This window comes from Argiope bruennichi, chromosome 6, assembly GCF_947563725.1.
Source record: "Argiope bruennichi chromosome 6, qqArgBrue1.1, whole genome shotgun sequence".
Taxonomy (NCBI): Eukaryota; Metazoa; Arthropoda; class Arachnida; order Araneae; family Araneidae; genus Argiope; species Argiope bruennichi.
The window spans coordinates 88,095,440-88,120,491 of record NC_079156.1 but is presented as its reverse complement, the minus strand read 5'-3'; the positions used below and the strand labels follow the sequence as shown (position 1 = coordinate 88,120,491).

The 25,052-nt window shown below is 29.8% G+C and overlaps 1 protein-coding gene across 1 annotated transcript in view; it reads right to left on the bottom strand.

The window, feature by feature from the left end:
- The window catches only part of LOC129972400 (GTP-binding protein REM 2-like), a 235,983-nt gene that overhangs the window by 22,372 nt on the left and 188,559 nt on the right, over window positions 1–25,052 (bottom strand). Inside the window, exon 3 of the mRNA XM_056086524.1 lies at window positions 6,724–6,812. Within this exon, the coding sequence (XP_055942499.1) occupies window positions 6,724–6,812 (89 nt within the window). The remainder of the gene's footprint in view (window positions 1–6,723; window positions 6,813–25,052) is intronic.

The window sequence follows — 25,052 nt, the reverse complement described above, 5'->3', positions numbered from 1 at the left end:
GAATAAGCACCGATTATCTGTCGATTAGTAGAGCACCACAAAAATAACAAATGAAATGCTGTCTATTACCTAATGACTATCTCCTGCTCCAGTAGAAAATAGAGAGTAATTGGAAATAGTTCACATTTTCATCACCATAAAATATCCTAAATTTTCTTGCACTTCTGACAATTCTCATCGGTGTTCTCTTGGTATTTGCTCCCCTTCCAAAACTACTAATTAATAGCAAAAGGATATCATTGAAATTATTTATATTTTCTAACTATTATTAGCAATCATAACCAGTTACCCACAATTTGTGAATGTACCTTGGATTTACTCCAATGCATAATGCCACAACAGTTACATATAAACTGAAAGATAAGTTTTAACAGCCATATCCGTCCATGACCTAACCATGCCTGTAGGATATATCTTCCATTTTATAGAAGTGAAAATAGGAAGATATATGCTCCGTAATAGGAGTGAATTCTGCCTCACACCATTAACAAACCTAAAATGGAGGCGAATCCTGCTAACTTGTAACATAATTTTCAAAGGAATCACGAATTTATTCAAGCATTCATTATTACAATAGTTGCATGGAAATTAAGAGGGGAGTCCCAAAAGCTATCTCCGTCCATGATCCACCCATATCTGTTGGAGATATGTTCCAACATCAAAGTGAAAATCACTCTACCACACACCATTAACAAACCTAAAATGGAGGCGAATCCTGCTGACTTGTAACATAATTTTCAAAGGAATCACGAATTTATTCAAGCATTCATTATTACAATAGTTGCATGGAAATTAAGGGGGGAGTCCCAAAAGCTATCTCCGTCCATGATCCACCCATATCTGTTGGAGATATGTTCCAACATCAAAGTGAAAATCACTCTACCACACACCATTACCAAACCTAAAATGAAGGCGAATCCTGCTAACTTGTAACATAATTTTCAAAGGAATCACGAATTTATTCAAGCATTCATTATTACAATAGTTGCATGGAAATTAAGAGGGGAATACCAAAAGCTATCTCCGTCCGTGATCCACCCATATCTGTTGGAGATATGTTCCAACATCAAAGTGAAAATCACTCTACCACACACCATTAACAAACCTACCGGGGAGACAAAATCCTGCTTATTTGTATGGCAAATTCTAAAACGCTTATGGTGATTCAGCGGGATGGAATTTTCCGTTAGGAAACCATTAGCATTCTAAATTTATATTAATAAGCATGACTATTAGCAATCTAAATTTATATTAATAAGCATGACTATTAGCAATCTAAATTTATATTAATAAGCATGACTATTAGCAATCTAAATTTATATTAATAAGCATGACTATTAGCAATCTAAATTTATATTAATAAGCATGAATATTAGCAATCTAAATTTATATTAATAAGCATGACTATTAGCAATCTAAATTTATATTAATAAGCATGACTATTAGCAATCTAAATTTATATTAATAAGCATGACTATTAGCAATCTATATTTACACCAATAAACATCATTATTAGAAATCTAGATTTATATTGATCAACATGATTATTAGTAAATAAATTTTTGATAAATATGTCTGATCATTAATGGATGATGATGTAAATATTTAACATTTTCTTTCTATTTCTAGACAAGACTATTGAGTAATGGCGAAACAGTTTCTTCTATATTTTCTTCACTCTGTTAATAAACAAGGCTATTTATTATTAATGCAAAAAATTATCAAAATTTTCAATTTTTTTTTTCTTTTAGCAAACAAGAATATAATGTATAAAGAGAGCAAAATCTACAGAGTTTAATATTACTTCCAGCAATCCAAACTGAACAAAAGAAAGTATTTCCAGCAATCCAAACTGAACAAAGGAAAGCATATTGATCATCTAGTTACACAATAAAGAACAAGCTAAAACTCCACTCTAAAGAACAAACCAATATTGGATAAATCTGAGGCTTTTGAAGCAACTACTTACTTTGATTGATCAATCGCCTTGCGTGAGGCTTAATAAGACAAAGAAAAATAAACCTGGCAATCTATAAGCTTAAAAGCCTATTGAGTAAACAAATATAAATGAAAGGTAATGCATGCACCTCAAGGTCTTTCACCTTCACAGACTTTCATTAGAATAAGTAGCAAAAAGAATCTTTGCTAAGAAAAGCCCTGTTGCAGTACTTTTAATATCATTTATCACTAGTGACAGATTTTGATAGCGGAAACCTTGCAGGATCTAAGAACCATTATCTTCAAAAGCGTTCTCTACGACCCCACTACCCCAAAATAGAACACCTCCCACCGATGCTAGATTCCATTGTCGATAGGGAAAGTTTTTATGCTGCAATTAGTGTGATCACGTGGTCTACTCCATAATGGCGGCTCCCCCTTTAACTATCAGAATGAATTAAAAGAAGTGCATTATATCAGCGAGCTAAATCAATTCGCAACAGATGCTACTTGGATGGGAAGAGGCACAAGATTTGAAAGTCTTCCAGCAGTTTGATTGAGAGGTGATGAAATTAGTGAAACAAAGTCTTCGTTCTCCCTTGCTAAGACATGGTTGGTTATTCGTAATTTAATAAAGAGGAGACTTGCGGGATTTAATGAAAAAGAAAGATTTCATTGCTTAGGACTCTCTGGGCCAATTTCAGAGCTTATTTTAAAATTTTGGTTTTAGTTTTTCTTTCAACATACTTCGGGAATTAAGGTTGAAATTTTATTTTGGAAACTGGAAATCAGTAATGAAGTCAGAAATTTGAATTAAACATTTAGATCAACAGCTGCAAGTTTTTTTTTATTATTATTTTTTTATTTTTTATGTTTCGATTGAGATGGGGAAAGAAAAGATTAACATTTTACCATATTTTTAATTTAAGCCACCAATGGAGAAAGTTTTCAGAAACAATTTCAGTACTCATAACAAAACATACCTAATTAAATAATAATTATGTTTTGATTATTTGTTATATAGATATATTTTTTTTAGCCGGAGTCCTGGTTCGGGCATGGTTGTTCTTCGTCTGTGTTCTATCTGTGAGGTGTGTGAATGTGCCCCCCCCCTATAAAAAGGTATGGTGCAAGCGAATGTGTGAGTGCCATTATCATATGAGCTAATCAATCCCTTTCTGCGCATGCACTGACTACTGGCCTTTTTATAACTGGCCGAGTGTAAACTCACCCTGAGTTATAATTAACCTGTAATTTTGAGTTGATCACTATAAATGTAAGGTACAACTCAGTGTTCCCTCTTTCACTGAGTTGAACAATAAAAGTGGGAACAAAAAAAAATTATATATATTTCCATCCTTTTAAAATATAACCTTTAAGCCCTCATATTCAATCAAACTTTTATTATAATTCATATTGAATTAAACTTTTTAGAATAAAATAAAATTCTAAAAAATTCTTTATAAAAAAATTTATAAAAATATTTTTTTTATAAATTTATGAAATAAATAATATAGAATTATTTTTAAAAAATATTTCCACAACACTGACAACATTATAGGGCTATAAAATTCAAAATTTTGATGAATTTTGAATTATTTTAAAACGTTTCCAAGAAAATTATATCTAAAATCTATATTCTATTTTTAAAACTTGTAGCACAGAAAAAGTTTGAAAAATTATATCACAAGTACAGTAATTTTATAAATTGATCATTTTGAAGAAAAACGCATTTAAATTAAATAAAAATACCTTTTTTTAATAAATAGTTAAGCAGCAATTTACATAAATCTCAATATACTTATATTTTTCACAATTTTTCTTCTTCTCTTGCATGATTTTACACTTTTATTTCGTCTGTTTTTTTTTTTTTCAAGCAACTTTATTATTTAATTACAAACTCGAGTTTTTCGAATGTTTACTTAAAAAGCTTAATTTTTTTCTGGGTGTCGTAGAAATAAAGTAAAAACAGTTTTTGAAACTTAAACGTATGAGTTTTCAAATAAAATAACAATTTTTGATATTAATATTAAGGAAAAACTATTTTTAATTTAGGCAGATACTTTATATTACTCCATAAAGCATTAAGTTATTTTTTGTATGAAATTAGATCCATGTATTATTGTCAGTATACAGTGACATATCAAATTTGTAAAACTTCCTTTCCCGATTTAATTTTTTTTTTTTTTTTTTTGCGAAACTTTAGATAAAATTTCACAGAAAAACAATAATTTTTCATTATTTTTTTAAATAATTTAATTAAAAAAACTTAATTTTTTAAAATTATGAGTCTTATTTTACAAAAGTCATTTTATATTCAGCAAAACCAAATTCTTAAAAAATTGAGAAGATCAAAATTTAAAAAGTGAATTTAAAAACCATATTTTAAAATTCTTAAAATTAATGATTAATCCGATATTTAATTCCGAAGACGCGATATTTTTCCTACACATCTGTAGATGTAATTCATGAAATGTGAACTCATTATTAAGTTTTTATGTATGTATAGTTTAGAGTTTGTTTTGCGAAATGATCAGTATCTTTACAAATTCCAACAAAACAGGATGTAACTCAGTCCTCAATATTTTTCAAACACCTCTTAAATCTCAATTGACAAATTCTTATAGAAATATTTATTACATAGTAAATAATTTACCCATTTTTGAAAATCTCTAATAAAAATTACTGATGAATTTTATTCTTAAAATACTTTGATTTTGTTCCAAACTATCACAAAATGTTAAAACTTTCTTCAGAAATGCTTAAAACTATCTTATAGGTTAATATTTTTTACAAAACTATGACAAAACAGTATGTCACAGTGTCCTCAGTACTTTTCAAACACCACTTAAATCTCAATTGATAAATTTTTATAGAAATATTTATTACGTAGGAAATCGTGTACCATTTTTTGCAGATTTCAAATGAAAAATGCTGATGAATGTTATTCTTAAAACACTGAGTTTGCTCCAAGCTCTCATAAAATGCTTAAATTTTCTTAAAGCAAACCAACTAATTAATGGGTAAAATCAATTAGTAAACTAAACAATCAGTAATGAAAATAGTTCTGCTATGATGTCTTTTACTATTCAGATAGAAAATTGAATTTTAGACGTTTATTATAAGAATATTTCCTATTTTTTTTAAAGTGTAAATCCATTTTAAAATTAGCTTTACATTCGACACATAATGTTCGATGTCTGAGTAGAAAATAATTAGTCAGAGTAGTTTAATTTTTTTTTAAATTTTCATATTATTAACTTGAATGTGCTGCTATTCACGATCTTTACAAAACTTCGAACTAATTTTTCATTGTTCGAAGCGGAGCTCCAGGTAATTTTCTATAAATTATTTTATCTTCACAGAATCGACTGTTTTAGCATTGGCTTCATTAACCCTTTAAAGGGCCATTTTTTTCTAGTCATATTATGTTGAAATATTTTTAGGCTTGAAATTAGAATAAGAAAAAGGATTCATTTAGCTTATTAGATAAATTTAATTTGATTAATTAATTAATTTGGTTATTTAATAATTAAGTAACAAATCAAGACACATTATTTTGTGTGAGATAAAGAACTAAAGCATCTAAGTTTCTGTTTTTCTAAAAAAAATTATCACAACTTATGCCAACCTACATAATTTGATACAAAGATTGATAAATTTGGTGGGAAGCATACTTTCCACGGCCCTAGAAAGGGTTAGAAGAAATAAAATGGAATTATACAAGGAGAGTGTCATTGAATAGGGTTGGTGTTCAACAAAGGGGACCTGATGCCTACTAGTAATGTGTTGACTGATACTGAATTATAATTTAGGGAATAATCTTGAATTGTAATTTAGGGAATAATCTTGAATTATAATTTAGGGAATAATTCTGTATTATCCTAGTGAAGATTTCTAAATTACTCTTTTCTCAAAGATCAGTTTGCGGGACCACGGTAGCCTTATGCTAAGATCTCGGCCCGAACTCAAAACCGAGGGTTTTCAAGTTCGATACTACTGAAGAATATCGTGCGAGCTGTTCTGATGCACGTTCAGTCCGTTGGGGCTAAACATCCTCCAGCTGGTATTCTGGGAGTGGATGCTAGCTCATGTATCGCCCTCGTTATCTGATAGTAGTTCAAAATTACAAGTTCAGTTCCAAAATAACCTTCATGTTAACTTTAAAATGGCACGTTAATATAACTGAACTGGGTTTAAAGATCATTTCCCTATAATTAGGACATGTGTGCATTATTTTTGGTTAACTGTTCACCATTCAGATAATCAATAAATCAATATATTCTGTCTAATACTATTGAAAAAAGTTGTCAAACTTAATCTGTGAGGACGTGGATGGTCATCAGTTTCACCTCGATCTTCTTTAAACAATTTGAACCAATAGTCAGAATTTTGTATATATAACAAACACTCCTTAAATGCATGATAATTGTGACAGCCTATAAACTTTTCTAAGATTCACCATGTTTAAAGAGAGGAATTTCAGGTGAGCACATTTATTTCTGAACACTTAGCAATCTTTCCATCAAGGGTGTGCATGAAATAACAATTAGTAATCAATGTTACGATTTCAGGAGTGGCATATGTAATTCAATCCAGAATATATAATAGAACTGGTCAAATGTGACGTAGCCGTAAATCCGTTTGTATTAAATTTGCTTCTAATTTCCCTGCAACTAAACTTCCTGGTTATTTCCTGACTACGTCGCCTATTTCAAGAATCATAGGTTTTAAAATTGCTTTTCAATCTTGAAAAAAAAATCATAATAATTGTGAAGAACTTACAGAATCACTGGTGAATTGATGTTCTGAGAAGACCAATTCTGACTCGGATCCATTGAGAATAACACCAACAAATTTCTCATTTTCTTCATCTGAAAAAGTATAAGTAAAATAAATAGTTTATGATTGTGAATTAATTGCACAGGCTTATAATGAACAAGCTGTTTATAAAACAGTAGTTGATTCTGAAAGATGCTGAAAAATTAAACAGTTAAAAAATTTAATTACATATTTTTTTCGCAAACTGAAGATTTTCATTCAAAATATTGTATTATCATCTACTAGAGAAGAGGTTTAGCATTTAGTATCATTACCCGTGAAAATTGGAAGTAATTAGGTAAGTTTGTGGTACAAATTAAAAAAAAGGGGAAAAATATAAGATCTTATGAATAGCAGGATGTATTAAAGTGGCAATTGTTCTTATTAATATAATTTAGCAAATGCATTAGTTTGATAAACAGTTAATTTGTAAATAATACGATAAAATGTTTTTTTTTAAATAACTACTTCTCACCAGAATGTATAAAATAGTATTTTTTTAACTCATACAAGGGGTGTTCAAATGAAAAAGTGCGAAACGATACTGTGGGTATAAATGAAGACTTCATGCAAAGTATACACCATAGGCCTGAGCACAACAACCGAAGGATTCCTTGTTCCCAGAATTCCTGTGGTCATGACGAGACCCAGTCTTTCATAGCGTCCTTGATTTCGCCGTTGAAGCGCTTCCCTTTCAGATTTTTTTTCAGAACCATTAACTTCGTCGTGTACTATGAGACATTTCGAAGACTACGCAGGTCCATCAAGAACAAAAAATCGGGATAACTCGCGGAGGGTGTGGTTCAGCTCCATGTTAACGCGCGTCCACACATCTCCAGGGCCACATACGTGGAACTGTCCACGTTTAAGTGGGAGAAACTCGACCATCCGCCTAACAGCCATTGCATGTCACCCTGCGATTTTCATGCCTTTGATCCCCTGAAAAAATATCTGAAAGGGAAGCGCTTCAACTCGGATGACGAACTCAAGGACGCTGTGAAGGACTTGGTCTCGTCACGGCCACAGGAATTCTGGGAACAAGGAATCCTTCGGCTCGTTAATCAATGAGATCGTTATACTCAGGCCTATGGTGTATATTCTGAATAAAGTTTTCATTTATACCCTTGTATATTAAAGCCAATTTTGTGTAAACTCCTTAGGCGAATGATAAAAATGAATGCCATATTTGAAATTAATGCATCAAAAAATATAAAAATTAGTACTAGCAACTATTGTTGTAAAAGAATCTTCCTGAACCATAATTTGCTTTGGACAAATAAAAATCCCTTTTTAAGTCAGTTCTTCATGATTTAATTAGATTATAATTAATATAAAACGTGCTTTAAATTTTCACTATTATTTTCTCAATTATTGCTAATAACATACATTTTAATAATTTTTTTTTATTTTGTAAACAACTTTTATAAATCAAATCAAACGCATGAACTCTCGATATTGTTCGAAAGGAAACTTAAAAAATATATAACCTAAATACCCGTAGTGCTTTGTCCCATTTATAAAAGAAATCTAATGTAAAATGCACAATCAAATACCATCAGGTGAATTATTTATCATTTTAAAGATGTAAACATTTTTCACACTTTAATAAAATGAAAAAAAGAACACATTTCTGTTGTTTAGTTTCCAGTTAATTTACACAAAAGAAAAAAAAAACATATAATTTTCTGTTCTGATATTTTTAATCATAAATTTAAGAAAGAAAAAAAAAATTCGAACCCATCTCGAAGTTTATACTCGCTAATGGTATGCCATTTACTTCTTTTATACATCAAAAAGTATTATTTTTCTTTGCAAATCACATCGAAACTTCTTATGAAAGATTAACTCATTTTAACTTTGCAGTCATCATATCAACTTTGAAATGTATAATTCGATTTAAATTATTCATCTGAATAAAATGTTCCAATCAAATTGGAAATTCTTCATTCCATTTGATAAGGAAGTCATTAAAACTTTGTAACATCTTTTCTTGCTGATAATAAGTTTCTTTACGAAAGTTCAATTTCTTATAATATCTTTTTTCTAATTTTGTCGTTACTTTAGTTTAAGAAGACAGATCAAGTAAAAAATGGAATTGTGATATTTTTTCTTAAATATGTGATCGGTTATTAGGTGTCATCGCAGTAGAAGATATAGGGAGAAGCTGGAAGTAATGAATCCGACTTCTTCCCATATATATATATAAATGTACGTTCTATATTATCAGAAACTTTTGTGGAAGTCTTATTCCTTCTGGAAAGTTCATGTTTTATTTCTATTTTCAATTGTATGAATTAAAAAAAAATATTAGAATTAATATTCCAACTTGGGAATATAGAATCGTATTCATATGAATAAATAATATGGGCAGCAATACAAAACTTTTGATATAAAGTATCTAAAATGCACTTAAATGGGGATAAAAATCAAGTAAAATAGAGTTGCTTCATTTAAATAATAGTGCTACATTTCAAAGGAAACTGTTCAATGGTTATTTTGTAATATGTTTTAAATGAGGTTTATCAAAGAAATAAATTTATAACCTTGATCAGATCACGCATTGTATTATGAATCTTTAATATTGATTCCCTAAACGGTTAGTCTCGTAATAAGAAAGTAAGATCTGTAGACATTTGTAATATATTCTGAATGAATAACATATCGATTACCTTTAATATTGGTAATAGAAGTAGCGATCATTTTTGGCAAATAAAAGTTTCTTTAAAATACAAGAACTATGTCGATATCTATTATTTAATGAGGTTCAAAATTTACCTACTCTAAACCAGCGATTGTTTATTAACATAAATCAAGGATTAGTTTAAAATACAAGAGTTACGTTGTTATTTAATAGGACTCTCGATTTCTTAATGGATACCATATTAATTACCTCCAATGTTGGCAGCAAACTTAGCAATTATTTGGAAACATAAATAAATGTTCTTTAAAATGCAAGAATTATGGCGTTATCTAATACGCCTCGAGATGTAAAGATTCGTCTGGAAAATTCTATGCTCTGTTAGGAAACCTACTTAAAATCCGAAAGAGAAAAACAAATAAATTTCATGAATCCTCTTTTTGGAGTGTTATTAGCGTGAGTTTTTCAGCTCTTTTACATTGAACGCTGATGTGCTGCAATTTAATTAGTGATTTACTGTTTATTAGTAAATTGTTGATATATTCAAGTGCCATCTTTGCAAAGGCTTAGACACTGTTTTGCTATCTGTACTTCGTGTTTTCTTGTGGAATCAAACATCATTATTCGTTATTGAGTTTGTTAGATTTCTAGCATCGTAAATCCACCTGACGATTGCCGTAACAATTGCGAAAATGCTCGGAAAATTCAAGATACGACCACACATAGCACATAAGCATGCAGCGAATTATATTAAAGAACCGCAACAACATATCGCTATCAGAGAACTCTCTAGATTTCAACGTTTCATAAAAGATATCACTCGAATGACTTTCATATGTACGCCTCCACTTTTATAGTTCCCATGACAAGGCATCGAAAGTTCTAGTTGGATCCCCCAATTTGGCTCCTAATGGAGGTATCATCAAAATACTTCCTCTTTCGAGAATATTCAGTTGTGTCTCTAGTGTTGACAGATTCTTCACCAAATTGCCAAATGTTTATCAAGAATAAGGTTCTTTAAATCATTCATTCAGCCCACTTTAGAGATATCTATAAAATTGTCTTCCACACTATTAAAACTTACTGCGAAAGGAATAAATATTACTGATTCATTACAGTATAAAATAGCATGCTTATTCTTTGAAAGCATGTCGTAAAGAATAAATCTCTGAAGAAATTCAAATAATCAGTGTCTTTTTGAAAAAATGAATTCTGAAATTTAGCTGCGCTGAAAGTCTGCCGTTTGCATTCTCTTTGTTATTAAGCTAAATTTGCAATTTAAAGGATGTTTTTTATTATTTGTGTCGCTTGAATAGTTGGAAAAAAATTGAAGTTACTAAGATTATACAGATTATTTTCCTTTGTATACCAGAACTTAAAAAAGATCTAAGAATCATTTTAATGCAATATCCGGGAAAGAGATCACAAAAGAACCCTCAATGAAATGTTCTAAACAAAATTTCCTTTAAAATGCCAAGTAAGTGGATTAAAGAACTGCTTACAAATATAAGAGGATATTTTTATAAAGAGTACAAAAAAAAAAAAAAAAAACGATAAAATAAAGAAGCATGTACTATTTTGTAAATCTTAGAATTTCTTCTTTTGTGTAAATATAAGGATTAGGGTATAATTTTTATTCACCGTTATGATGTATAATAAAAAAAAAATCAAATGCTTCTTTTAAATCACTTGATATATATTTTCGTGTATTCCGATTTCCAGGAGTGGTGCTTTACATTTTCATTTTAAATCAAATATCAAATACTGCATGTTTCTAAAATAATTTAAAATTCTTAATATAATTTATGTTTCATACCAATTGTAAAACAATGAAATGCCATTGTTTTAAAATATCAAACTGATATCGTCCGTGATTAGAAAATTATAAAACTCTTTATTTGTGTTTTTGGATGCATTTTTTTTTAAATTTTAATTTACCTTGGTTTATCTCATAAGTAATGATTTAAGTATAAAACAAAAAAAATGACATATAATTTTTCTTGTTTAAGTATAATTGAAAAAGAAAAAAAAATGTTCATATTTGTTACCTTTATTTTTAAAAGACACAAGGAAAACTTCAAAAGAAAGAAAAGATAGTTTATAAAATAGGTTTGTACACGAATTTATACTAATTTAAAAAAAGGGCATTCAACATTTCTTAGTGATATGTAATCTACTATTATGAAATTCTACAGGTGGATGTATAATGAAAAAAGCCCGATCCGATGGATATTGGAAAACAACATTTTATTTCACAAGAGAGCAATAAGAACGGACAGTAAAAACACAGCAGAGGCATACACTAATAAGAGCACATGTAGAAATTCATAATTCAAATAGATGATAAAACAGCAACATCGTACAGCTAAAGAGTAAGCTCCGAGATCATCACTTCAAAGAGAAAATTAAGTCTTTGTATCAGCGCATCGTCCTTTTTGGCCTTCCAACAAAATACAGTATTTTCTAATAGAACCAGGATCCTTACTTTTGTTGCCAAATTCATTATTAAAGTATTACAGATTCATAACAATATTCAGTCTGGCATTAATATCGTATATATTTCTTTTAAACCATTTAAAATCCAAACTGCTTCTCGTATAGCAGTTATGATTATCAAACTACTCGTTAATGACTTCTCGTATAGACGTTAGTATGGAAGTGAAGTGTGCCTGTAGTAAAGTGAAAATGCTGAACTTGTTGAGACAGGTTTCGTCACCGATTGTGATAAAATAAGGAAATTAAAAAAAAAAAATTAAGAGATCGTGCAGAAAGCCCAGTTTGAAAAATATACACTATGCTATAATAAAAACATAGGAAAAAGATTCATGGAAATATCTGTGAAATTAGCGAAGAAACTTATGTTTAAAACTATGAGCTTTCCGTGACTTGAAAAAGGGTTCGTCCTAAATTGAAAAATATATCTTCTGCAGTATTATCATACATTTCTTTTTAGTTAAGCAACGGCGAATTTAAATTTAAGTAAAGAAGAAAGCATACAGAAACCAAAATTTTTAAAAATTCGCATTCTGGGAAGGGAGGGGAGTCGTGGATACCGAAGAATACATTTTTGTATTTTAGGCTACGTCTATATGAAGTTACAGAAGATTAATAATTTTAATTGCAAATATCTCTGCTTATTTTACATATAATTAGATGACAAATTTCCCTGCGTTTTTAACATATACTAATCGCTTTTTGCTACCAGCTGATTCGTCATGCAATTGTGTATATTTAACGTTACTTAAATCTTATAAATGTAATATCATGTAAATAATCTGTCAAGCTGCCAGACATTAAAGCCGGTTTATTTTTAGTGTCATTCTTTTCTGTTTAATGTGTACATGAATCTTTCTGATTATGATAGGGCCCATAACAATAAATTCACTTTTGGACTGTAATATTTTCAGAATTATCTCAGGAGAAAGCCAAACATTAGCTTAGTTCATAATTAATTAAAATTTCAGAAAACTTGGCTTCGAGATGCACATTACGAGCCTGTAAATTATATATGTGCCATATTTAGTAGCTGTATGTCAAATAGTCTGGTCTGTAGAGCGCCAAAATATACATACACATATTCATCGTTATTATTAGTATATACACTCATGTCCAAAATTAAGGTCACAAACATAAAATCTGCGAAAAATGAAAAACTATTCGCTATGTTGCCACGAAATTTGGCACAGAGGTACACTACAATGGAAGAAAGACACATAACAACATGGAAAAGATTTTAATTGGGAATTAAGAAACAGAATATATCAAAAAGTGTTACATTATGAATCAGAGATAAAGCATTTATCTCGGGAAAATTCCTGTCTAATATGGAATGTGACCACCGTGCACTGCTATACTGGCTTCACAACGAGCTTTCATACTGTTTAGGGTGTCAATAAATGCTTAAAGCAACAAAGTCCACTCTTCCAAATGCGCGGCTTTTAACTCTTGGAGGGTATTAGGAGGCGGGTTACGCTGTGCAATGGCTCTTCCGAGACCATCCCAAACATGTTCAATAGGATTGTCATCCAGAGTCCTAGAGGGCCAGTCCATACGTCGAATATCCTCTTCCTCAAGAAAATCATCAACGATCTGGGCTCTGTGTGGAAGCGCGTTTTAATCCATAAACATGAAGCCTGGGCCAAAAGAACCCCGGAACAACCTCACATAGGCTTCAAGAATTTCATCCCTATAGCAATATGCATTGACAGTACCCGCATCGAAGACGTGCAGTGGCTAACATTATGCCACCCCAGATAAGGATTTCTCTGCCACCAAATCTGTCGATTTTTTTTACGTAGGAGGGATGATAGCGAGCTCCTCACTCTCTCCAGATGAATATTCGACGAGTGTCACTCTGTGTGGTAAATCGCGACTCATCACTGAAAAGAACACGCCCCTATTCTTGCTGTGCCCAAGACTGATATGTTAGGCACCACAACAGCCGGGCTTTTCTGTTGGATGCAGTCAAAGGGACGAACTCAGCTGGTCGCCGGGCATAATGAGCCCTTTCAGCTAGACGTCTGTATACGTTTTGTTTGGAAATTCTTATTCCAGACGCAGCAGCAAGAGCATGAGCAAGTTGAGTAGCCGTTGTCAGCCCATGCCGTCGTGCGCTTAATGCCAAGTAGCGATCCTGTTCAAGCGTCTTTGCTCTGAGACGGATTTGGCCAGCCTTCCTGGTTACGGTACCACTTGTTTAGGATTGATTCCACAACCTGGATACCACATTCGGTGCCACTTGTAACCATCGAGCCACCTCCGCTTGAGACTGCCCAGCTTTAAGCCTACCAACGGTTCTCCATCTCAAGACATCGTCTAAACGATTATGAGAACTCATTCTCACTGGAAACAGGTTAAAATTTTTGTTTTAATGCAATATTCACAAAATTGCAGGCAAAAATCCCAAATGCCTAAACGGTCTAATTTTAGTAGTTCCCCAAAAACTAATGCTAAACAACATTTTTTCTCACAAAAAACGGTTAATATTGTGTTAGCGGTCCTTCACAATATATAAAATACAATTTGTTTAAATTTTACTGGTAGCCAGTTAGAATTACTTTGAAAAACATTTTTGTGACCTTAATTTTGGACATTAGTGTAGATAGCGTACGTTTTCAATTGGACTGTTTGGCTCAATCTCCTTTTGATCTTTTTTTTTTTTAGTTATATTTTGTAATTCCCTTTTTTTTCGCCTCTGAAGAGGCTGTAAACAATCTTAATAAAGTCAGCATAACAGTCAGTCTCTTTCCTACATGTGAGCATTACTTCTCTGGTTATACAAAATGCTATTTTGAATTGAAAGGGCTTAAATGGATTGTACCAATCAGCAATTAAAAAACATATTTAGCATACTTAATTATCATTCCAATTAAATAATTTAAATTCGTCTCTAAATTGTCGCCAAAGTAGGAGAAACATTGGCATCCATTAAGAACACGTTTAAATAATTTTTCAGCGGCTAGATTATTATAGTAGAAAATTAAAATACAGATTCAAAATTAAATTTTCCGAAAATCTGCTCAAATTCATAATTTTTAATTAATAATTTTAAGTTTTTAAATGAGGGTTTCAAAACGATTTTGAATATTTGTTAAATTAATCAGTTATAAAAACAGGTAAAATTTTATCATTACTTCAATTACATACAATTACTTTTTAAACCATAAAATAAATATAATATATACCATACCAAATTTAGAAATGCAATTCATTGGAACTTTAGTTTAGATAATTTGAAAAATCATCATAAACATGATGGAATTTGTCTTTTACAAAGCTTAAACAACCCGTTACTATAAGCAAAATCTGAATAATAACTATTTTTTCCAATATATATTACTAAATAAATAAATAAAAATGGATAATAAAAATAAACATGAGAATTCCAAGCATTTCTATCTTCTTAAAAGAAATATGCGCAATAATCTGGCCACTGCATTTGTTATAAATAAAACCTTTTTTAAAAAAATGTCATTTAATAATTATTAAAAGAACAATGCATAACCATATAAAAAACGCCTTGTTTAACCAGACATTGTATTTTTAAAAGTAAATATGTGAGAAGAGAGATTCAACGAAACCGAAAGAATTCTCAAGGCACAAACATCCGAAGAATTTTCGAAGCAATAAATTTGCATTTCTTTCTCGTTCGTGTAAGCATCCTAGAGAAACAAATACAAAGAAATGCGGGGATTTTATTCTTAATAAACAGTCACATTCTTGCTATAAAATATGGAGAAACTGCACATGGTATGCATTCATTTATAAATATATTTTAATGAAAATTATGTATTTTTTTATTTACGGGTGGACTTTTTATGTACTTATATATAACTTGTTATAACTTTTCTGTATCTTGTTATATAAACATAGTTAAATATGAAAGATATTGCCATGAAAATATAAATATAGAAATTTCTGCTTTCTAAAATTATAAATTTATGTATAGTATAAATTTGTTAAATTATAAAATTTATAAATGATTTATAAATTTGTTAAATTATGAAATTTATAAATAATTTATAAATTTATAAAGTTATTTTAAAAGTAGCTACAATGTAAATTACCTCCCAGTTTTCTTATCTGCTTTGGAAAATTTAGAATTAATAATACTGCGCGGAATGGGCTGTTAAAATGTATTTACATGTTGAGGAAAATTTTCAAATATATTTTTGGGCATCTATTTATAAAATTGACAAACATCCAAATAAGTGTGCCTAACATTCAATTGTTTATTATTTGTTTTATCCAATATAAATCAAATATCTTGATATTTAATATAAGCTTTTATAGATAATTTTTTTTTTAAATTTATTCTTTCTCCACATATTTTGAAAATGAGGAGTTGCTTGAGAAAATGAACATGCACCATTTTTTCTTTATTTCACATTCAGTACTTTTTACTTGTATTTATTTTATAAAAAGAAGACTGTTTAAGAAATAAATACCATGTGTGGCCAATTATGCAGTACAAAATATGCCTTACTAAACCTTTTTCTATGCAAAGGTGTAATAATACTTTTTATTACTTATTACTTATTCAAATGTTTCAGTAATAAAAAATAATTAAATAACTAAAATCCATAACTTAATCTAACTTATCTATAACTTATAACTTATCTATAACTTAAATCTAAATATCCATCTTTTCAGTCTTTCATAGCGCTCCTGAAAATATAAAGATATATTGGAGTTCGTGAGAATAAAAATGAATATATATATATATATATATATATATATATATATATATATATATACTTATAATAATGTATTGTAAAGTAAAAAATGTTTAAAATTTAAAATAGGCAGTTTAAAAAAAGGAAATTTAAATTATCATTACCACATGAAGTATTAAAAATTTATCACATGATGTATTAAATTATTACAGTTAGTAAAATATTAGATAATAAGAAATGAAAATGCTGAAGCACTTAAGATATTAGATATTAAGTTATGAAAGTCTTGAAGAAAAAATGAAAATGCTGAAGCACATAAAATATTAGATATTAAGTAATGAAAGTCTTGAAGAAGAAATGGAAATGCTGAAGCACATAAAATATTAGATATTAAGTAATGAAAGTCTTGAAGAAGAAATGGAAATGCTGAAGCACATAAAATATTAGATATTAAGTAATGAAAAACCTGAATCATTTAAATTTTTGGGAATTTGAAACAGTATTAATACTATACAAAATTCCATCTTTACAAACTCGAAACAAGTTTAATTAAATAAAAGTGTTTATATGTCATTTGTATTGGCAAACGTTTTGCTTTCTTTTCAATTCAGAAAATTTCAGAAAAAATGAACTTATATTTTAATATGAAATAAAAAATGAAAACTGAATAATATAGTCTTCTTTTGGCGTTAGCGCATAGAGGGTCGGGCATGAAATAGAGAGTCCCTCGAGGCTAAAATACGACGTCATGAAAGGACCAGCACCGCCAACCTAAGTGCTCCATTTCTTTTCATCATCAAGCCCTTCGATGTGATTCGGTATGTATGGAACAGGAATGCTGAGAGCTGCGTTATTTCTCCATAAAAGGCTTGATAAGGGCATAAATAAAAAAAACTATTTATAGTATGCTTTCATGCACAATCCATTTCTGCCGACAAACTCTTGCTTACTATTTTTTACTTAATAAAAAAACATTGGTACATACGAGATCGTCTGGTTTAAACAGATATGTCGGTGTATTAAATACCATGAAAATAGATATTTCTATAGTAATTTCACATGCTTCAATATTCGAACTAAGTACTAGAAGTATAAATAATATTAACATTAGCTCTGCCTAGAGATTTTTGCCATTTGATATGAGAATTTTATAATTCTTGTTCACTATTATTTGACTAATGTCGTATTTGTAAAATTGAAATGTGTCTCTAATACACATTCTGATGTATTAGAGACAAGAAATTTCGATATGTTTTGGGTTTTCAATCACAAAACGTTGTTTAAATGTTTTCAAAATTAATTTATTGTTTATTAGACACAGTATAACAATCTGCAGCAAAAAATTTGAAATGAAAAACATCTCAGAATTCCATAATATATATGATAATGGATACTAAATTCAAATAAGAGTAATTTAATGATATTCAATAAGAAATTTAATATCGTTAAAATGAGAACAATTATTTTTGGTACACTAATAAATAAGAGTTTCAAAATAATTTTTTGCTAAGTTTGTTAAATTCTTTTTTAATTTTTTAGTTGAAAAAAACTACATGATTTATTTTAACTTATATATATATATATATAATTAAATTGAAGAATAAATCTGTTCCAGATTTTAAGTTTTATGTCTTGAATTTGAAACAAGGATTTATTTTACTATCTTTTTATAAATGAAAAAAGAGCAGATAAATCGCTTCGTTTTTTTTTTTGTTTCAGAAAATTTATTTCTTTATAAATGACGTGCAAAAAATGTATTAATATTTACTAATAAACCAACAGGAATGATCTCCAACTGGTTTATTTCGAATGATCTCACATAATTTCTAATAAAGATTTTATCCACCCCCCCCCCACAAAGAAGATTGTGAATCTTGTGTAAAACCGTGAATGTTTTGATTTAAATCAAGGAAGCTAGTGGAAGTGGCCTCCTGAAAGCAATCTCGCATATTTTTCAATAAATAATTGAATTATATGTTTCTTGCATGGCTTTCGATATGTTTCTTGCATGAATTACGAGTTTCTTGCATGGCATTGGTGAGTGCCATTTAAAAAAAATATATAGATTTTTTGACGCGTATCTATAACACTATATAAACATATACAGCGTTTTTACTGAATGTATTTTGGACGCCTTTTTTCTGACTGATTAAACTAAAACTTGGTATGGAATTACAATCATACAAACACAAACGGAATTTTATCGAATTAAATTATTGTATTTATTTGGATGTGAAACTACAGACCTACAATCTTTCAGTTCTTGAACAGATTTGGTTCAAAATTTTATTTAATTTACATTTTAAAAGTTAAACACGTTTACTAAATCTTGTTTATCTAGCACTTTGTTTTATATTTATCGAGTTTACTTGAACTCGAACAGTCAGATTTCCTCTGGGTGGATTTTATTAAACATTTGATAGAAATATGCAAACTTAGGGCAAAGACCTTACACCAGATTTCTTTCTCCTAAACGCTTTTGAGCTACTGTGTTATTATATAAACATATATAATGTCATAAACACGAGATTTTCCAATCCTAAAGATCTTAAACATGATTATTTATCCGAATCTCGAGCTTGAATTTCATGACAATTACTTTTCTATACAGTTCGCAGTTCAATGCCCAGAATTTATTACTTGTTATTGGAGTTTCAACCTGAAATATTATAAATTTACTTTTCGAACAGTTTCAGACATAAAATACAGAAGAAAAAAAAACCCTTCGAAATAAAAAAAAATCAGTAAAACATATCTGAAAAAATCTCTGATGCGTGGGGATTTGCCACAGAGTGTTGCGTTTCGTAAACAAATGGTACAGAGCTCAAAAAAAAAAAAAAAAAATCGGGGGTCCTGAGACATCTCAGCCGAAATTAATACAAATATATGCCTCTAACTTCTAAAATGATCTTGTCTTTGTTTAGAGGGTAATATATTTATGTATTATGTTAATACAAAGTAATAATTTAAATTAAAAGAAAATATTGTAATTATAATAAATATAATTATCTAAAGTAATAATTGCAGATACATAAGAAAGCAGGGTCGAAACTAAAAAGTTTTAAAGCGTGTCTATTTAAGACCGCTATTTCACTATAAGTAAAGAGAAAAAGGTTTTCTTTCGATTTGTTTCAGAAATACATCAGATCAGTGCGTGCTCTGAATTTAGATGCTTCTTTATAAAACCACATGTTCTGTTTCCCAATGCTCACGGGATCATCTGAAAGAACTATGTAGAATTTATGGAAATCGCTAAAATATCAGATTGTTTCAGTAGATTTTAAATAAAACTTGACTTCATTTCGAGACATCGTTGGCAGTCATTGAACATGAATGTAATCTAGTATTGTTGAAGTGTTTCACCAACTTATTCAAAAATCAATTTAAAAAAATGTGTGTATTCCACGTTAACAGTGACATGAAATATCAGTCTTTTTCATATAAGTATTTGCTTATATTAAAAGGAATTTTGACAGTAAAAAGAGACTTAGGTTGAAATTTAAACGGATTTAAATTTTAAACTTGTTACAACACTACTGTAGTAACTTCGATACAGTAAGTATCAAAGTAAACAAATTTAGAATATCAAACACATGTATAAAGTGTTTGCCTTTTATATAGAGTATCGGATATTTAACATCCATCCTATCAATCTCATAGAATGCTGAGTCACGGTGGCCTGGTAGAAAAGTCTTGGCTTAAGGTTCGAGACCCGGTTTCACCGAAGAACTGTCGTGTAAGCGGGTCTGGTGCACGTTAAATCCGTCGGGGCCAAAAGCACCCCCCCCCGCTGGTGTTTTTTTGGAAATTTTGAGAGGAGGGATTGTCTTCGTTATCTGATCCCGGTTGAAAGTTCCGAAGTCCGTCCAAAAATAGAACTAGTTTTGCTTTAAAACGGGACCTTGAACTAAACTTTGAATGCTATAAATGCTATAGAATTCTATATGCTAATAATCACGCTTAAAAATTAAGGCACCCTGTGTACCATGTCAGAGTTTTAGGGGCAATGTTAAAGAAAATACTCAGGATCTAATAAATGATGTCGGCGCGATAGCAGGGGGGCGGGAGCTAAAGCTGTGTCCTACTAACCCCTGTAATATAACTCAATTATATTACAGTCACTCTCATAGATGTATATTGCATACCCCTTCATGGAAGTGGGGGTAACCCAAAAATTTTAATATTTGATAGCACGTGTATAAAAGAATTAAAAAAAAAATCATTTGAACAACTTTTAAAGACTGGACAGATATATTCAGAAACAAGTTGTTTACACAACAGAGTATGTAGTCGCAAACTCAAACACACACACACACACACACACACACACAGGTTTTGTGGGTTCTGGACAAGTGGATTAAACAAAAGAAAAAGATGAAAGAAAATAAAGTGCGTAGAAAAGATTTAAAGAAAGCATAAACATTGAACGAGAAGATCACAACTGCATTAATTCCAAAATGAAATATCGCACGTAATTTTAAGTAGAAGGGGGATAGGGAAAAGAGAGATAAACCAATTAAAGGGACGACTGAACGAAATATCTTTGTCAGTGCATTAAATAAAAGAAAAGATAACTTGAAATAAAATCTAACGCAAAAACTGAATGGATTACAAATTTACATTAGCATACACACTTGCATCAATAATGTCATTAAAAGCTACTTAGTATTGGATGACAAGTTTTCTAAACAGTTATTTTGAATTGTTGTTTGATAGCTTTTTGCCTTTATATTTGTCATATAGAATACAACATGTATTGAATTATCGAGAATTTATAATACAATAAATCTATGTTTTACATTCTTTCTGGTGTATACTTTTCATTCACTTACTTCACTGACAAAGATTTCTTGAAGTAATGAAACCTTTGCATTAAAGACCATGTGTTGTATTGCAGAAACTACCTTCTCCTGCAGGTCACTATACCTTTAAAGTATGTCAAAAAGCATCGACGGGGCCGCGATGGCCTACGTTTCGAAACCCGATTCCAATAAAAGGCTGGTAATGCGTTTCATCCTTGCATATTTCATTTACAATCGTGTCTTTCCCTACAGCGGTGGCCTGCAGGTTAGATCTCGATTTCGGGGTCTTAAATTCGGACCCTATTAAAAAAAAAGAAACCCTCTGCCCGGTATGCGGACATGATATCGTGGTCCAAACATCTTCTCATGGTTGTGCTACCGATATTTGAAAAGAAGGTAGCAGCTGTGGTGTTATTATTGTCATCGGGTCTTGGCTCAAGATGACAAGGTGTCACCCCCCGCCCCCGCTGCTTCAGAATGAGAATTTAATATTTACAGAATGAGTTGAAGTCCAGAACTAAGATATCTTCTTCTTCATCCGACACAAAAAAGGAGAGAAAATATAGACAGCTTTATAGATTAAGGAAGGCAAATAATCATTTAATGACTTTAGAAAAATGTTGTATTTTTGGTATCCTCATTACTGACAAACTTTCTCCCACGAATTACGTATGTGATTGGGATTACCTATCTAATTAGATGATGCTTCGTTTCTGTTATCGGGTCTTGGCTTAAAATTAGAAGCATTCCTCTCGTGTTGTTTCATAATTGGAATCGAATATTTATAGAATGAGATGAAGTCCAGAAAAAAGATATATACATCGTACTTACAAACAAAAGACAGAAAATATAGACGATTAACTTGCAGAAAATTTTATAACAAAAAAAGATAATATAGGGGATGGGGATATTTCCTTAACGAAGTAATTCTGCACTGTTCGTGATCACATACCCTGTGCTCCTGTTTGAAAAAAATAGAAGATTCAATACTAGAAAAATCAGTGAACAGTTCTCTTGACTAGTCATCCTTTTATTCACATCAAGCCACTCAACATTTTTATTCTGTTTTCGATAATCAAATCCATATCATGGTTACGAATATTTCTTAAGGACAATAAAATTATTTTCTTCATAAATTACTAATTTCACAAAAAATCGCTGGGTTTCCGCGTGATCGTTAAAATAATCTTGCTCTGTCTTTCCTCGCAAGCTACTGATCGGTCACACTCACTTGAACGTCTATTTTTCCAGACTGCCAAGCAAACAAAAAAAAATTTCTACATAACTTTCAAGACAATAGGAATGCTCTGCCATCTGGGGTGAGGAAAGAGAACTAATCCCGATAGAAAACAAATAAAGAAAAATCATTGAACGATTTTAAAAATATGTCGTGTTTTCGGTATCATCGTAATTAACACATTCTCTCTCATCCACGTTTTACGTCTGTGATTTGGATATTCTATCTAATTAGATGACTCCTTGTTTCATATTTTTTAACTGTAATAGAGAACGGATGATGAAATCATATAATAGTCATAAAGGCAATTTCAGTTACTGGATTTCGAATTCAATTGTGAAGGAGCATACAAAAATTCATGGAGCACTGATAGCAATAGAAATTGCAGAAAGATACATAGAGTACGAAAGCATTCATCTGAAGCACTGGTGGGATGTACAAGAATTCTGAAGTATTTGAAGAATCGCTTTATTCATATATGTAAAAACAATAATATTTATTTTTAATAGAAAAATGATAAGAATTATTGCTTAGCCGTCTCTTTTTCAAACCATGTATAGAAATGTGAGCTCCTCTGTATTTTAAGTAGATAATTATTCATCGAAATTAGGCTTAATTATTCGCTAAGTAATGTTTTGTCTCCATCGATTGAATGAAAACAGGAAAAGATGACGATGTTTAAATACAGAAAGACGTTATAAAAATGACTTAACTTGTTGAAATTATTTTTTAAATAAAAAAAATGGAAAAATAAAAATGCAACTTCATTAATATTGTCATACTATTTATTGTAATTAAAAAGTCCCCTAAACATTAAACTGATAAAAAAAATATTTTTTAGAATTGTGTCAAAAAATCCCCACAAAAAACAATAATATCGATAAGATATGACCATAATGAATTTATTTTGAAAAACAGAAATAAAAATTAATAACCGTAGATTTAAAATAGAGTAAATATTTTTTTTTTTTATAATAACAATTAACTTTTGCGCAGAATTACAAAAAATATCCTCATATAGAATGGAGAAGTATCTTGTACTGTTAATAAAGTTCTAAACCACAATAAAATGTGTATAAATTATAACCGTCACAAAATATTGGCATAAAAATTTATTCTATATTCCTTGTTTTATTAGATAAATAAATTATATAATGTATATATATATATATAACACATTCATTATATATGTGCTGTTACATAATATTTATACTAGTCTTACCCTAATTTTTGATATTTATTCCAGTTTACATTTTATTTTATTTTATTAAGCTTCTATTTAATTAAAATGAATACCAAATGAATCTTGATAATATTCAATTTTTTCAACATACTATAACTTTATAAAATAGATACATATATGATTTATATTTTACGAAGGAAAGTAATTTGTTTTAAATCTGAAACAAAATATCTGTAACCTAAAAAAAGTAAAAAAAAAAAAAAAAAAAATGACTTTGGATACTTCTTTACCGTAAGAAAACAATGAAGAGAAGTAAAATATTTATATCCCTAGAGATACCAATAACAGAATATCATTTGCTACTTATATATATTACATTAATAAGGATTTTGCTTATATACATTTTTATCCGCATCTAAATATATTAAAACAGTTTTTCTAGATTGCCATGGGACATATTTTTTCATAATGTATTCTTTGATTTTAATTAGCGAATAAAAATCAAAAGATACAAAAGTTCAGAAAAAAAAAAGGCTTTAAAAATGAAAATTATAAGAGCGACTATATTTATTGTAGTTAATATTCCCTAGTTTCAGTTAGGTTCATTTAATTTCCCAACTAAAAATTAAAAATATGTAGAATATGAACATGAATAATATATTTTCAAGCTAAAATCAACGTGATAATTCATGTTTTGTTTTTCTATTTTTCCATAGGGATGAAAGTTCCGAACTAATACATAAAACATTTTTAGAATATTCCAGAAAAAGATAAAATGTGCAAGTTTTTTTTAATTCAAGGAAATATTCTGCAAGAAAAAAAAATCACGCAAGAATTTTTTTCTTGTAGAATTCTCCTTATTTTTTGTTTGTTTTGCCGTTATATAAAATATCTAGTGAATGGAATGGAAAAATTATCGAATTCATCAAATTGCTTTCTTCTATTGATGCAAACATTAATATATTAACAAACTTAAAATGCAGGGGTAGAAGCTTTAACTTATAAAGTGTCCATAGAAATCAAAAGATTTAAAGATAACACTAAAATATAAAAAGATCTGGTTTTAGATTGAATAATATGAAAAACTGAAAAATGACCAAATAAATTTGAATAGATAGAGGGATTCTCAATTTAAAGGAGGAAAACAGTTATCAATAAATAAAGCAGATGCCACAAATAATGATAAAAACAAAATTGTTTATAATATGGGTGGTATTGAAAGCTAAAAGCTTAATACAATGCTGAAAAGACCAATAAA